General features: G+C 33.5%; 1 protein-coding gene across 1 annotated transcript in view; it reads right to left on the bottom strand.

Annotated features, from left to right (window-relative positions):
- The window catches only part of LOC145255569 (rho guanine nucleotide exchange factor 10-like), a 96,076-nt gene that overhangs the window by 79,975 nt on the left and 1,428 nt on the right, over window positions 1–14,673 (bottom strand). Inside the window, exons 2-3 of the mRNA XM_080114023.1 lie at window positions 12,944–13,143; window positions 5,283–5,435 (exon numbers count right to left, since the gene is read on the bottom strand). Coding sequence (XP_079970149.1) covers window positions 5,283–5,435; window positions 12,944–13,143 — 353 coding nt within the window. The remainder of the gene's footprint in view (window positions 1–5,282; window positions 5,436–12,943; window positions 13,144–14,673) is intronic.

The raw sequence follows: 14,673 nt of genomic DNA on the forward strand, positions 1-14,673 counted from the left end.
GCCAAATCTAGATGTCAACAAACGTGTCATTCCAAAAATAAAGCTTCCTATTTTTTTCAACTCACAAACTAAAACGTTGAAGACCTACAAAAAGGGGACTGATACCATTAAAACGGGCGACGGTTTGCGCTCCAGAATTTATTTTTCAACATTCTCAATGCACATTTGCCAGCCTCTTTCGATGCTTTCGTTCTGGAAGTTCGGAATGTGCTTTGTCGCTCACATCTATTTGTTTCTACTGGTGAAGACTCTTTATATACACAGCACAATCATGTTGACACACTGGTTCTCATTAGATCACCAAGGGTAAGCAATGATAATCTTGGCCAGTATCTGATGAGCGACCATTTGGGAATATTAAACACTTAAATCTTCATTAAGACATGCATCTGGGAGAATGAAAACTGAGGTTTACTGTCTGCTCTGTCTTGTGGAAATTATTTGCACCGACTGAGATAAGCACTTCATCAAATCTCCACACTAACGTACTGTACTTGCAATAACCCTTATCCCTGAGTGGCTTCCGGGCCTTGATAAGTGGTGACCACCGTGTAAAAAAAAAAAAGATTTTGTCTTCAATTGTTTTAAACATTATTAATCAACATCTAGTAAGAGACTAATAAGAGTATGAGGGTTGCTCAAATATATGTATTTCGACTATCATATAAAAGGAAATTTGTGTGTGTGCGCGCGCGAGTTCATTTCCTATGGACTCCGAAATGACTAGGTCCATTTTTATGAAATTTCACACGAAACTATGCACTTGGCAGTGTTCTTAGATAGGTTTTGTATCAGAATGTCCTCAATAAGTATTGATAATCGAAATAATTCAATAAAAGAAGGAACAGGCGATTTTGATCAAAGTTAACACCTTACACAGCCTAACACCAATGTAGACTACAATGTATTGTGAACTAAACCACTGTGAGAGGCATGTGAAGCTTCCTCCTGCTGCACCACGATGGGTCCCCAACTAGAGCAGGCAATCAATCGATTTGATTGAAAATGAGCGATTTCACAGATTTCGATGACAATAAAAATATGAGAGTGTGAACCATGTGTTGATCATCATTCAATCTCGGGTAACATCAGATTACTTTGCTTATATATATATATATATATATATATATATATATATATATATATATATATATATATATTACTAGCAGGCCACCCAACACTGCCTGATTGTAATATATGTTTAAATATGATATCTTAATTTTTGCAGATTTTGTATTTATTATTCTAAAGCAAATTATCTATTGATTATTATATTGTACCCAATATATATACTAATGATTTGCAAAGTTTAAAAAAAAAAGAAAAAAAAGAAATGACTTCAAATCGAAACCAAAACCATTCAGTGTTCCTTAATCGTTATTTAGTGTTTCAGCCTTCATTGTTACCGTCTGAGCTAAAAAAAAAAAATAAAAAATAAAAAAAATTAAGCGACTTTAAGCTAAAAATGTATAATGTATACATACTCAGAAGATAGTCGATTTGCTGCTGCCAAGGTCAACTGTTTTTTTATTTCAATTTTGAACAGTATTTTATCAAGCCAAAAAAAAAAAGATCATTTAACCACTTGACCAACCAACATTCCTGTCCTCTGTCCCAATTTAGGAAAATTTTAGTTGACATCACATCTATACTTGAATAATAAACGGAAACTTGAAATATTAAAAGCATTATTAATAAAATCTAAAAAACCAACTATGAATACAATAAACTTAAGCAATAGTAATAACATTCTGAAGTGTTTGTGGAGTCATTTATTTTAATAGCTTTACAAACATTTCTGGATGTTATTAATTTTAATCAATGGAAAAAAAAAAGATAAATAAAATAATTAACCAATGAAAAAAAAAAATTATGAATTGTTCAAAACCAGTTAGATTAGTTTATCCCTGACGATGAATCCTGAAGGATTGGAAAGTACTCGGACTTATGATAAATATGGTGATTACATCAGCCAGTTCCTGCCAGAAGTGAAGACTGTTATTCAGAAGTTGGAAAGAATCGAAAATATAATTGATAGACAAAAACGTCTATTTTATTTAATGAAATATAAATATGTATATATATATATATATAAATATATATATATGTGTGTGTATATAAACATGTCTGTGTACTAGATCGTTTTCATCCTAAATTCTATGCAATTATGCACAATGTAGAAACTATACATAAAATGAATTAAACATAATAGTTAAATGAAACCAATCATATAATAATAAAAACCAATAAAATAATTAATGAATGTTCATTTTTCAAAGGAATATGCAAATTAGTAAACTTTAAGGAAGTCACTCGCATATCCATGGCTGAGTATATCAAGTATGTTTTAATAATTCTTAAATAGATAAAGTAGGCTTTTAATATCAATGTCAGAGCAAGAAAAAGAAAAAAAGCTCAACTTTTATGGCAACCTAAATAAACACACAAAGTAAATTCTTCTTTTGTTTCATTTCCAACATTATATCATCATGTTTATATCTTTCTAAGTTTTGTTTTTTCTGCTGAGTACATGTAAAGTGAAAATTCAATACTAACATAAAAATATTGATTGTTCTATGTAAATGAAACAGGTGTGTAAAATTACTAGGGCTATGACAAGAGAATATTCTTATCATTATTTTGACTCTCGAGTATATATTCTACACAGTTAATCAATCGAGAACCACATCACTCTATATAAAAACTTATACGATATCAACAGATACACATTCGAGAGTCAAAACAATGAAAAGAATATGCTGTTGTCACAGCCCTAGTCATAACCACCATCATTAATAATCATCACAGTGTTCTCTCACCATCTACCTGACACTCTTTAACCTTATTCTTGAGTGGCTTTTGGGACTTAATAAATAGTCAAACGCTAGTAAAAAGAAAAATTCTTATTAATTACTACTGCACGTAGTCTTACCAGCAAGTTTCCAGGTGTCTACGTAATGAGTTTCTGTCAAAGTATAATTTGCGATGATCAAACGCATTAGTCACTTTTTTTTTGCGTTTTCTTCCTTTGAAGATTGTAATGCTGGGTATGGGGCAGCCAAACCAGCAGCCAACATTGCCCTGCTTTTTATTGAAACCAACCGAGAGCTCTTTTTAGTATCCTTGCTGTTCCCTTAAGTGCAATTGTCTGAATCTCTTTTGCACTTGGTTCACCAGGAATATTAGTTAGGTAGGACTTCAGGTTCTTCTTCATAAGCCCCGTGAAAACTAGTATGATTGATATCGTCCTATGATAACTGGTATGATTGATATCGTCCTAAGAGTCCAGTTTCTTTTCATATCATACCTGAGACCTTGATATTTAGGCTGTTTTTCCCTTTCAGCTCTGTTCAATTTTCCATCATTAGGGACACACAACACATGATTAGCACCAGACAACGCTCATTATTGTCATCATCATCATCATCATTATAAGGTTTGCTAGAGGGTGCGGCAGAAATACCTCCAATATGTTGCTAATTAACTTATACAAGTGTCGATGATGTTTTCATTTAGCTAATAACTTGCCATTTTTTTTCAGCTACCCTCATCAAGCAATATGGTTTGAATTGGTGCCCATCGTGCTTTTACTGAAGAAATGTTTTTGAAGAATGGCGAATCTGTAACTGCAACACAGAAAGCTTTCCGAGTTCATTACAAGTTAGGACGGCATGATGCTGTTCCAGATAGAAAATCTGGACAGCTATGGGTTTCAAATCTCAGAGCTACAAGTTTGGCACTTTAAAAAAAAAAAAAAACACTGGGAAGGCCTCGAAGCGCTCGAACTTTCTCTTATTCAGTCTCCTACATGTTCAGCTCACAAATATGCTTTGGCTTTGGAATCCTCTGATCGAACAGCCAGAATTCTACGCACTGATATACAGTTCCATTCATATAAATTGATTGCTCCAAAACTGCATGAGCATGACTAGAAAGAGATATTTCTGCTACACGATGTATTATCGTTACAATTATTATTTACCATTTGTCATTATTATTATTATCGTTGTGTCCGAGTATCAGGTTCTGCCATGATTCCATATCTTCAAGGTTGTTGTTTCTATTTGATTTGCGAACCCCAGTCAGTGATGGAATAACCACAGAAAGTGTTCACTGTGGAAGGGAGAGGAAGGATGGAGTCGTTCGCAGCACTCTCTTCTATTTTGTCGTCTCGCCTCTTCATTATCCTGCCTCAATTCCTTGAAGTCCGCAGTGCCATCACATATTGAGCTCCTCCACATTGTTCGGTTCCTGGTAGTTTCTTCTCACAAGGACACAATGTCAGGGTGCGTTTTAGTTGGTCCTTGTAACGCATTGTAGGTGTTCCTAGTGGTTTGGTTCCAATGGCCAGTTTGACATCTAGGATTCTCGTGCGGAGTCTGAAAGGATCTATCCTGCAGATGTGTCCTGCCGAGGGGAGGTAATAGTGAATGATGATGATGATGATTATACCAAAAAACAAAAACATTCATGCAGGATAAAGTATACAAAACTTCACAAATCAATTTTGTGCAAATAATTAGAGTGTAGTATCTGTTCTTATACTGCTCTTCATCTGTTCTATCCTTCAGATGACTAAGGCAATTTTAATTACGAATGAACCTATTCTTTTTACATCTATTTTTTTGTTATTTTTTTTTGCTACAAAAAATTTTTCACTTATTTTGGGAAATAATTATAAAAACAGAAGTTTATTTCTTGGTTTTTGTTGTAGGTTCAAAGTATAGTATCTGTTCTGGACCAATTTAGAATTTTGTCCCAATCCAGAATACCCATTCTCTACCCTTGTGAAGAGACAAGTAAATACAGACTCCAGGAATCAATTACAAAAAAATATCAATTACAAAAAATCAATTAAAAGATATCAATTACAAAAAATCAATTAAAAAATATCAATTACAAAAAATCAATTACAAAAAATTAATTAAAAAATATCAATTAAAAAATCAATTACAAAAAAATCAATTAAAAAATATCAATTACAAAAAATCAATTACAAAAAATTAATTAAAAAATATCAATTAAAAAATCAATTAAAAAATATCAATTACAAAAAATTAATTAAAAAATATCAATTAAAAAATCAATTAAAAAATATCAATTACAAAAATCAATTACAAAAAATCAATTAAAAAAAATCAATTAAAAAAAAATCAATTAAAAAAAATCAATTAAAAAATATCAATTAAAAAATCAATTACAATTTAAGGATCAAGCTCATGCTCCTTCTTTTGTATTTTCTCATGGCCAAAAAGGAATGGGGTAACAAACGTGGGACTTACCTGATTGCAAGTGAGATCAGTGGGTGCAGGTGGAAGATGTGGTGTTCGTAACTTTTCTTTCCTGATGGCCACTGGAACGCAAAGACTGTCATCATCGCTATCAGTTTTCTCTTTTGATGTCAAATTACGGATCTTCTCAATCAGACGGGGAGCCTAAAATATATATATATATATATATATATATATATATATATATATCTTTTTTAAAAATTCATGTTATGTTAGACCTAAATAGCATTTAAACTGACAAATCAAATTTTGTTACTGACTATCCAATTCTCATTTGTTATCGTTGTACCATGTTGTTGGCAATAAAATAGTTGTTGTTACTGCTGGTATAATGGTTATCACCCTAATCAAGTTGAGACAGCTTTTGAAAAAGTACAATATCTATGACCATTGCAACCCATTTTTACTGATCTGTTGCTAAGGTTGCTGGAAAAATGATTGGATCATTCTATTGCTCGAAAAGATAATCCTCTATATGAGCCAAATACATCCGAAGATGGAGTATTGCTGCCAGATCTGGAAAGGTACTACTCACAATAGCCTTTACTGTGATTTTTTTCTCACAAAAGAAACGTTGCTAGTCTTTCTCTACTCTTTTGTTATTTTCATGCCAGTTGCTCGACTGGGCTTTAATCTATAGTCCCACCATCTATAAAACATTCACAACAAATACTCTAATAATCAACCTACAACCACTGTCAGTTGCTTCTCTTTCTCTCTGTCTAAAACTTAACAAAATTTCCATAAGCAAAATTTCTTTCCTAGAACTACCTGTGTGGAACACAATACAGTGGAGCTGCTTCCCAGTTAACTATAATGTAACTTCACGAGGGAAGAGAGAGACAGACTTTCCAAAAAAAAAAAAAAATATATTGTTATCACACTCAAGAGTATTACTTCAACAAATGTCAAGTCAACTGAATAACAAACATAAACTAAACACCTCTGTCGACACAACCCGACAAGGTCCCAAACAATTCTGAAGTCTCGAATGATTCTGTCGAACAAGTCGCGAACAATTCCGTCAACACGATCCGACACAGTCCCAAACGATTCTGTCAACACAACCCAGCACGGTCCAAGCGATTCTGTCAACACGACCCAGCACGGTCCCAAGCGATTCTGTCAACACGACCCAGCACGGTCCCAAGCGATTCTGTCAACACGACCCAGCACGGTCCCAAGCGATTCTGTCAACACGACCCAGCACGGTCCCAAGCGATTCCGTCAACACGACCCAGCACGGTCCCAAAAGATTACATCAACACAACTGGGCACAGTTCTGAATAACTCTGTCGATACGACAGTCCCGAACGATTCCGTCGATATGACCCGGCATGATCTCGAACGATTCCGTTGACACGACCCGGCACAATCCCGAACAACTCTGTCGATACGATCCGACACGCTACCAGAGCAACCTTGGCAGTTACTTGTTGAACGACTCTGGCGTCATCTTTTTGTAGCCCTTGGACAAAGTCATTTTTCACCGTAGGTAGGCCCATCACATATAACATGGCGGTTTTCAAGTTTAATATAAGCAAATTCTTGCTGAGCATCTCTTCAATAATCAAATTCCGCCCAATCATCACCATCATTATTAAGTTATTGTCTCGCCATTCATTTCACACTCAATTCTTATCATTGAGTAGCTTTTTGCACCTTGATAATTGGTGACTCCTTAATAAAAAAAACAATCTTGACTCCATATTCAAAAACCAACTACTTATGGATCTGATTGTCATGCTAGGTCGTCTTTGACTGTCGTCAGCAACATCTTTAACTGTCCACCAACACAACAGAGAAAGTGAGCGCACCCTTCCCTACCTTAGCAAATTACAAAAACCTTTTTGCCTCCATACTTCCTCTTTCTTACAAAAGAGACATCCTACCATTACTTTTATGGTAGGTGCTCGACAGAGTCCCAATCTATGCCCCCCCCCCCGGTAAAACATTCCCAACTGCCTAGCTACAACAACTGTCAATAATTTCTCACACTCTTTACCTATACCTAAAACTAAACAAAAATTCCATGAGCAGAGTTTCTTTCCTAGAACTGTTTGTCTATTGGACACAATACCACATGTCTGCTTCTCCGCTGACTATAACATGATCATCTTCAAATCTAATGTGAATAAATTCCTATTGAGCCGTCCTCTGAAATAATGTATTCCCTACCCAAGTTCCACCATAACTGATCATGTTCCCTCACCCTCTACCTAACACTTAGCTCTTATCCTAGAGTGGCCTGCAAGCCTTGATAAGTGGTGATCATCCAAGTAAAAAAAACAAAAAAAAACTCATGGATTAGTTCTCTCTGATCACCGAGCTGCATGCCTGGATCATCTTAAAAGGTCTTGGTTGGTTGGTTGTTTTGTTTTACGGCATATCAATCCTTTTCAGGTTATTTAATGCCGAATCTAAATTTAAATTTGGGGCAGATAAGTACTTTTCATGATACGAAGAAATTATTTTTTCAAAAAGTGGGGGATCACTTTCCTATATAAATTTAAAGTAAACTGAACACCCACTTTCTGGCTACTCAGTAATTTCTTATATCATGAAAACAAATTTCTACACTACATTTATGCTATGCACAGACGCATAAACGAAGGTTGTTAAATGCGCACTAAACTGCTTTCTAACATCTAATCTTTGGCGAACAATTTAAAATTAGATGAAAAACAAGTAGTTTGCCGGATATTAAGCAATGTAATTCTATATGTTATCAGTGGTAGCCATTTCTGCATGCGCGAACATCAAAAATATGTGCACGCTTGTGCGTACAGAGCTGGCCACCAATAATAACATATAGAATTACATTAATATCTGCAAAACTACTTGTTTGCGGCAGAAATATGCGCACTTGAGTGTATAGAAATGGCCACCACTGATAACATAAGGAATCACACTATCTGTATACAGATGTTTCTTTAATTTTGTTTTTCAATTTCCTTGTGCCTTTATTGAAAGACTAGCGAGGGGTTTGCCCGGGTGTTTGGGGGGGGGGGTTTAAAAAAAAAAAGTGAGTATGAGGATCGAACCCGAACCGTTGAGGCAAAGTTGCGAAAAAGAAAAACGTGTGACGTTAACGATTGCCCCACCGCGACATGCTTACGGAAACACGTTTGAATTTATTTAATTAGTTGGATTTAGCAGGTGCTCGTTTTAATGAGTTAATGAGGTCAGTTTGACTGCGGGATTTCATTTACTGCTGAAAGCTTTTTTCCTCGCTCCCAAGATGTTATAGGAAAAAGACTAACCCACATGCGGCGAGCGACAAATATTGAGTATTTATCTTCCCGAAATTGACCAAATTAAATAGATAGGCGAGCTTTGTTGTTAACTGTGAGATATTACGATTTATATGTGATATAAAAAGTTTTAAAAAGTTGTTAAGCAAGTGACCGCTTCTCTGAAAGAAGCCTTTTGTAGACACACAGAAAAAGCAAACACACATACATACATTTTCGCTTTTGTATTTATAGATGAAACCAAAAAGACAAACCTTTTAGCCAATAAACAAACAAAAAAATTCCTCCTCATTAGGTGGCCAGAAAGCGAGTGCTCAATTTAAATGAAATTTTACAAGTGATCACCCACTTTTTGAAAAAATAATTTCTTTATATCATGAAAACTACTTATCTGCCCCAAATTTAAATGTGATATTCGTTTTCAGTACCACCAAAAACCTATAAAAGTCGTCATTTTAAAGTTTTGGGGGGAGTTGGAAAGATACTTAATGTTGACGGAATTTTTTTTTGTTTGTTTAAAAGTCTTTTGGGGGGGCATTTCTGCAGTATGCAGCCGGCGGCTATTGTTCTATTGTTAGAGGCGATAACTCCAATTTCTTCTTGGTCAAATAATGGGGCAAATAAGTAACAAACAAGACATTTTTCCCTCGAATAGAAAAATATTTGAAAACCAAAACATTGTATAAAAATGTATCAATATATAATTGTAAAAACATTTATTGTATAAAAATTTATCAATATATAATTGTAAAAACATTTATTGTACAAAAATGTATCAATATATAATTGTAAAAACATTTATTGTATAAAAATATATCAATATATAATTGTAAAAACATTTATTGTATAAAAATATATCAATATATAATTGTAAAAACATTTATTCTATAAAAATGTATCAATATATAATTGTAAAAATATTTATTGTATAAAAATGTATCAATATATAATTGTAAAAACATTTATTGTATAAAAATATATCAATATATAATTGTAAAAACATTTATTGTATAAAAATGTATCAATATATAATTGTAAAAACATTTATTTAAAAATCTGCGTAAGAAAACATTTTAATAAAACAATTTTGTTATGAAAGCAACATTGGATTTTTATAAAGTAAAAGAGCTTTTTTTCTTTTTTTTTCCAAACAAATAAATAATTTAAATGAAACATCTTTTTTAATTAAAGTAACAACACATTAATAATTTAAATGTTTCTTGACCGAGAAGCGCCACCTGGCGACAGTTTAGTGAAACGCACCAAAAAGATGACCGCCATCCGCATACTGCAGAAGAGACTTGTTGTTTCGTGAACACAAAAAGTGTTAAAACTAAATTAATTTTTCTAAATAAAATATTTATTTTATTATTTGATAAAACAAAAACAAAAAGTGTTTTCTTTTTGTTTTTTTGTTTTTTGTTTTGTAATAACACAAGTAATTTTTTTAATAAATATATGGTTTCGTTACATAATCAACCGTAGCCACTTCGGGTAGCTTGATTTTTTTCCGAGCAATGATCTTGTACATTACCTAAAAAAATATACAAATTTATTTTCTTTTGGAGGGGGGGGGGCGTTTACCTGAGTATTTTCTCTAATTTTCTATTTTTGCTCGATTGTCAAGACTCCTAAACGGGATCCTCTCATTTTGGACAATTTTTGTTCAAAAGTAACACTTGACATTACTTCTTTTTTTTTTTTAACTAAATAAACGCTTTAAAATAAGTTGAACCACTAAACACTTACAAAGCTAGGTAGAAAACGAACATTTTATTTTTTTTAAAACAATAGTAAACAAGTAAAAATATTTAAAAAAAAATAATTATGAGATGTGTATTCTCTTTTAAAAATAATCTCTCCTTCAAGAACGGTCATAAAATGTATTTTCAATCGATATTTATTCAATAATGGACCAGTTTTCCTACATAGCAAAAACATACAAGTTTTCTGGGGACGAGTTTTACTAAATTCGTATTTTGTATATAAATTATCGGTGAAATACAAATAAAAAATACGGGAACGCTGACCATGCAGTGATAATGGTCGAAATGGCCCTAAACTCTAGACCCAAAACTGAAGAGCCAGTGCTCAAAACAACGAGATATTATAAAAAGGCTGACTGGGAAGCCATCAGAGATCTTATCAGAGATGCCCCATGGGGAAATATTTTTTCTCTTCCTGCTGAACAGTGCGCAAATGATACCACTGAATGGTTCAAAGCAGCAATTGATGCACATGCTCCCATGCGGAAATTTTATAGCAAGCCCCACTCTCCCCAATGGTTTACTTCTACTTGCGCAACTGGCATTGCTCAAAGGCAGCATGCATACCGCAGATTTAACCGACATAAGTCCAGTTCAAACAGACATAAGTATATAGAAGCTAGAAGTAACGTTAAGAAAGAAATAACGATAGCTAAGAGAGAATTTAATGAAACCACTAAAAAACGCATCGAAGCACAAAAATTAGGAACACGTGACTTCTGGAAAATCTACAACAGTGTAGTAAATAATGGGCAATCAATAATTCCCCCACTAACCAACAATCACGAGGTTGTTTGCTCAGCAACCGACAAGGCTAATATGCTTGCCAGCCGGTTTGCCTCAAACTCCACACTGGACCCTTCCAACCACCCCCTGCCTGACTTTCCTTTGCGGACAGACACCACACTAGACGATCTACAAATCACCCCTGCTCAGGTACATGCTATCATAAAAACCTTGACACTTCAAAAACGTGTGGACCTGATCTCATCCCAGCTGTGCTATTAAAAAAGTGCTCAGCCGAAGTAGCTCCAGTTCTCTCTAAACTCTACAACAAATGCCTTAATGAATCATGCTTCCCGGGCTGTTGGAAAACTGCTTCTGTGGTACCCCTCTGCCTGTTCTACAAGTATTTTAATGGTGAATGCTCTGATGAACTGCAGACACTTGTGCTCCCACGATGTAGACACCCTCGACAAACCCAACAGGCAGCTAAATCCCACCCCCACACAGTAGAGATCCCTAGATGTAGAAGATCTTTCTACTCCAGTAGTTTCTTCCCCAGAACCGCTAGACTCTGGAATTCCATTCCAGGTCCCTGCTTCCCTAACTGTACTGACATGCAGAAGTTCAAGTGTAACGTGAACCGACATCTTGCTGCCCAAATCCAAACATAGTGCCCCAGTAGCTGCTACCCCTGATAGTAGCCCCCTACACCACAGTGGCAATGTGCCTTGTTTGGGGTGAAAATGTAATAAAAACAAAATATGTCTGTTATTCATAGATTTTGTTTCCAAAAATTATTAAAGAGAAAAAAACTGATGTAAACAAATTTTTAGTTGATTTTAAAAAATAAATTTGGTAAATTCATTTTAAAAAAAATAAATTTGGTAAATTCATTTTAAAAAAAATAAATTTATCAAATTCATTTTAAAAAAAATAAATTTATCAAATTTATTTAAAAAAAATAAATTTGGTAAATTCATTTTAAAAAAAATAAATTTGGTAAATTCATTTTAAAAAAAATAAATTTGGTAAATTCATTTTAAAAAAAATAAATTTGGTAAATTCATTTTAAAAAAAATAAATTTATCAAATTTATTTAAAAAAAATAAATTTGGTAAATTCATTTTAAAAAAAATAAATTTATCAAATTTATTTAAAAAAAATAAATTTGGTAAATTCATTTTTAAACTCATTCTATAGTTGTGTTTTTGTTATTGGAATCGGATCAGAATCGGAAATTTAGAAAAGAATCTGTAATTGTATCAGAATCAGGAAAAATTTTGGAATCGTTCCACCACTAATATATATATATGTTTGTTTGAAATTCTGTGCCAATTCCCAAGCTTGGTAAGATACACCTGAAGAAGGTCGGAGGTTACATCAACCGAAACGTTGTGAAAATAACACTCAAGATGAGAACAGTAGTCCGAAGAATGCAAAAAATACAGATATTTTCTCCTCATCTCAGTTCTCATCCATCTCCGTTGTCTTCAACTTCTTATTTTCAATTAACTCAATTTTAATTCCATTCCATTTCTTGTGTACCCAATATGTACAAATGAACTCCATCCGACTCCCATTCTACAAAATGTGCAGGGGAACTTTCCCCTTTTGGGGAGCTTTTCAATGCTACAGCGACTGATCATTGCTTTGGGAATGGCAGCATTCACTCTCAGACTTTTACACTCAATTTATTGTTTTACAGGCAAGTACTAAATTCACTTTCAAACAATCATCCTCCATTTCTGATATCCCATCTTATATTGGGGGCACAATATATCAAACCTGAAGAGAATGCATTTTTTTTAAAAAACTTTTGTACTAACCAGAAAGAAAAAAAAAAAAAAACAACAACAATTACCTGGGGGGGAGGGGAACAATTACCTATGGGGAAAAAATTAATTACCTGTGAAGCGTCAGTGCTTAGTTTCTTTGACGGTAATGGAGGCAGAGGCTTTGTCGCGTAATCTTCTTCAGAATTATCTGATAAAGACGACGAATCAAATTCATCTGAACCCCAATAGTCATCGAAATCATTTGATCCTTGGTTAGCGATCAATCCATATTTATCTTCGCACGGTTGATCTTCGTATGAACCGATTGTCGCTGAAACAAAAGAACAAAATAAAACCCGAATGAATAAACATTCAAACACTGGAAATTCTATTTCAAACAGAAATAATATATATATATATATATATATATATATATATATATATATATATATATATATATATATATAAGAACAAGTAGTTAATAAAACATGTTAAAAACACTTTGAAAAATAGTTAAAAACATATTTAATTTTAAAAAGGAAGCATAAAATAAGTGGATTATCCTTAATCCGTGGACTATCCACTTATTTTTTGGTTGTTGTTTTCCAGAGGTTAAGTAACTAACGAAGTTTAACGAGGTTAATACAAGAGTGCTCAATACCAAAGTAGATCAGGGTAGGTAGGAGGAAAACAATTGCAGTTTTTGGAAACAAGCTATAAGAACAGAAAGCTATATTACAATGAAGTATCAAAGTGGTGAATTGATGGAGACCACTAGACCAATGATTAAAAGAAGCTGGAACAAAGGAAGCAGGGAATAGATCAGATAATTCTGAAGAACACATGCCATAATAGTATTTGTAGAAAAGACTAAGATTAGCAACATCACGTCTGTGAGAAAGGGGTTGTAGAAAAGAAAGGGTGTGATCCAATTAAATTACAGATACATTTTTGTATGTCATCAAGAACCTTTAAATGAGGCAAAGATTCATCAGCTAAAATACAGCAACAATAATAACAATAATAATAATAACTAGCAGGACCCGTGGAAATTCCACGGTAGTTAAAATCTTTTAAAACACATCAGTAATACTTCACATTTGTAGATTCGTAGAAATATAGAACAACGTCAAGTGTGATTGAAAAAATCTAACTTTAAGCAGAAAGAGCAAGAGATCTGATATTTGAACTCCAAGAAAGATTTGATGAGAACGAAAGGCCAAAAAGTTTTAGAGTCGATTTCTCCTCAAAATCCATCAATAAGAATCTCAGCAAGAAAAAGGGGCACACATACGATTGAAAGACACAAGCTGAGTCTTAACAGAATTAAACGCGTCAAGCCCCAATCCCAATTCAAACAATCAAACCAAGCTCGGTGGGTGATCCAACAAGTTATGTTTTTTTTATTTTTATTTTTTTTATGACATCTCAAATTTGATGAGAAAGAAGACCAAGTTTGCATATTTTTGCCGAAAACTTATAAAAGGAAAATGTTAAGGTGGAAACCAAGTAAAATTTGAAATGCGATATTCGTTTTCAGCACACCCGAAAACCTATAAAAAAAATTTTTTAACGTAGGTATAGTGTTTTTTTTTTGTTTTTTTTTTTTTTTTTTTTTTTTTATAAGGTAGGTTAAGGGTTAGTCTACCAGGCCACAGTCACCGAACGTTTATACATTTTGAGCACCGGCTATTCATTTTGCACGTACCTATTGAATATCAATAGGACTTGTTTGATGTGAACAAAACGAACAGACATGTTTGAGATCGAAAACTTGACGCACGAAAGACTATTACGAAGATGATTGGATGCGGTATTAAATAACGCGAAAAAAAGGGGGAGTTGAAATACCATAAAACAA

This window comes from Euprymna scolopes, chromosome 31 (genome assembly GCF_053919585.1).
Source record: "Euprymna scolopes isolate OS-2025 chromosome 31, ASM5391958v1, whole genome shotgun sequence".
In the NCBI taxonomy this organism is placed as follows: Eukaryota; Metazoa; Mollusca; class Cephalopoda; order Sepiida; family Sepiolidae; genus Euprymna; species Euprymna scolopes.